The sequence below is a fragment of the Branchiostoma floridae genome, chromosome 11 (genome assembly GCF_000003815.2).
Source record: "Branchiostoma floridae strain S238N-H82 chromosome 11, Bfl_VNyyK, whole genome shotgun sequence".
Lineage (NCBI taxonomy): Eukaryota > Metazoa > Chordata > Leptocardii > Amphioxiformes > Branchiostomatidae > Branchiostoma > Branchiostoma floridae.
Window position 1 is genome coordinate 18,788,559 of NC_049989.1, and position 973 is coordinate 18,789,531.

Genomic DNA, 973 nt, shown 5'->3' on the forward strand with positions numbered 1-973 from the left:
CATCCATCCATCCATCCATCCATCCATCCATCCATCCATCCATCCATCCATCCATCCTTCCATCCATGTATTCATTCATTCATTCGTTCATTCATAAGAAAACGTGTAACTCACATAGCGCCTCCCCCAGCAGCCACGGAAATGGCACCCATGTCTCCAGAAGAGAGATCGGCATGTACTCATCCATCCTTCCATTCCTCAATCCATCCATCCGTCCGTCCGTCCATCCATCCATCCATCCATCCATCCATCCATCCATCCATCCATCCATCCTTCCATCCATGTATTCATTCATTCATTCGTTCATTCATAAGAAAACGTGTAACTCACATAGCGCCTCCCCCAGCAGCCATGGAAACGGCACCCATGTCTCCAGTAGAGAGATGGGCATGCAGACCAGCAGCACGAGCAGGTCCGCCACGCTGAGGTTCAGCAGGAAGAAGTTGGTTGCCGTGCGGAGCTCCTTCACCCCGCACACCGACACGCCCACCGCGATGTTCCCCACCACGCCGACCAGGAACACCACCCCGTACACGGCGCTGACGGCCAGCAGGTCCGCCCGGGGTAGGAAGGGCGCCGCGGTGCCCCAGCCATCATCCGCCGCGCCCCAGCCGTCCTCAAACAGCCACGCCAGGCTGGCGTTCAGGGAGGCTTCGGACAGGTTCAGGGTCTCCAAGTACTCCATATCGAGATCTGCGAATGGTGAAGACATCCAGGTAAACAATATCTACGGGAAATACTCGCGATCGAGATCAAGAGATCATCATCTTCAGTAATAATATAACCAACGGAACTAACTAAAGACAGACCTCTAAGACAGAGAACTAGGACCATTGTGGCTCGAAATAAAACTACGGGAGCCAGGGAAGCTCGCGATGGGTAGCATAAGGTGGGGTGTGCATATTCAAGCCCTTTGAGGTCCATATGGAAGTTTTAGCTTCTACCAGGCTCCTCATGTCGCTGGAAAAATAAT

The 973-nt window shown here is 53.1% G+C and overlaps 1 protein-coding gene across 1 annotated transcript in view; it reads right to left on the reverse strand.

Annotated features, from left to right (window-relative positions):
* Positions 1–685, reverse strand: part of LOC118425320 (neuropeptide Y receptor type 1-like) — a 13,428-nt gene extending 12,743 nt beyond the window's left edge. Inside the window, exon 1 of the mRNA XM_035834127.1 lies at positions 331–685. Coding sequence (XP_035690020.1) covers positions 331–685 — 355 coding nt within the window. The remainder of the gene's footprint in view (positions 1–330) is intronic.
* Positions 686–973: the final 288 nt, after the last annotated feature.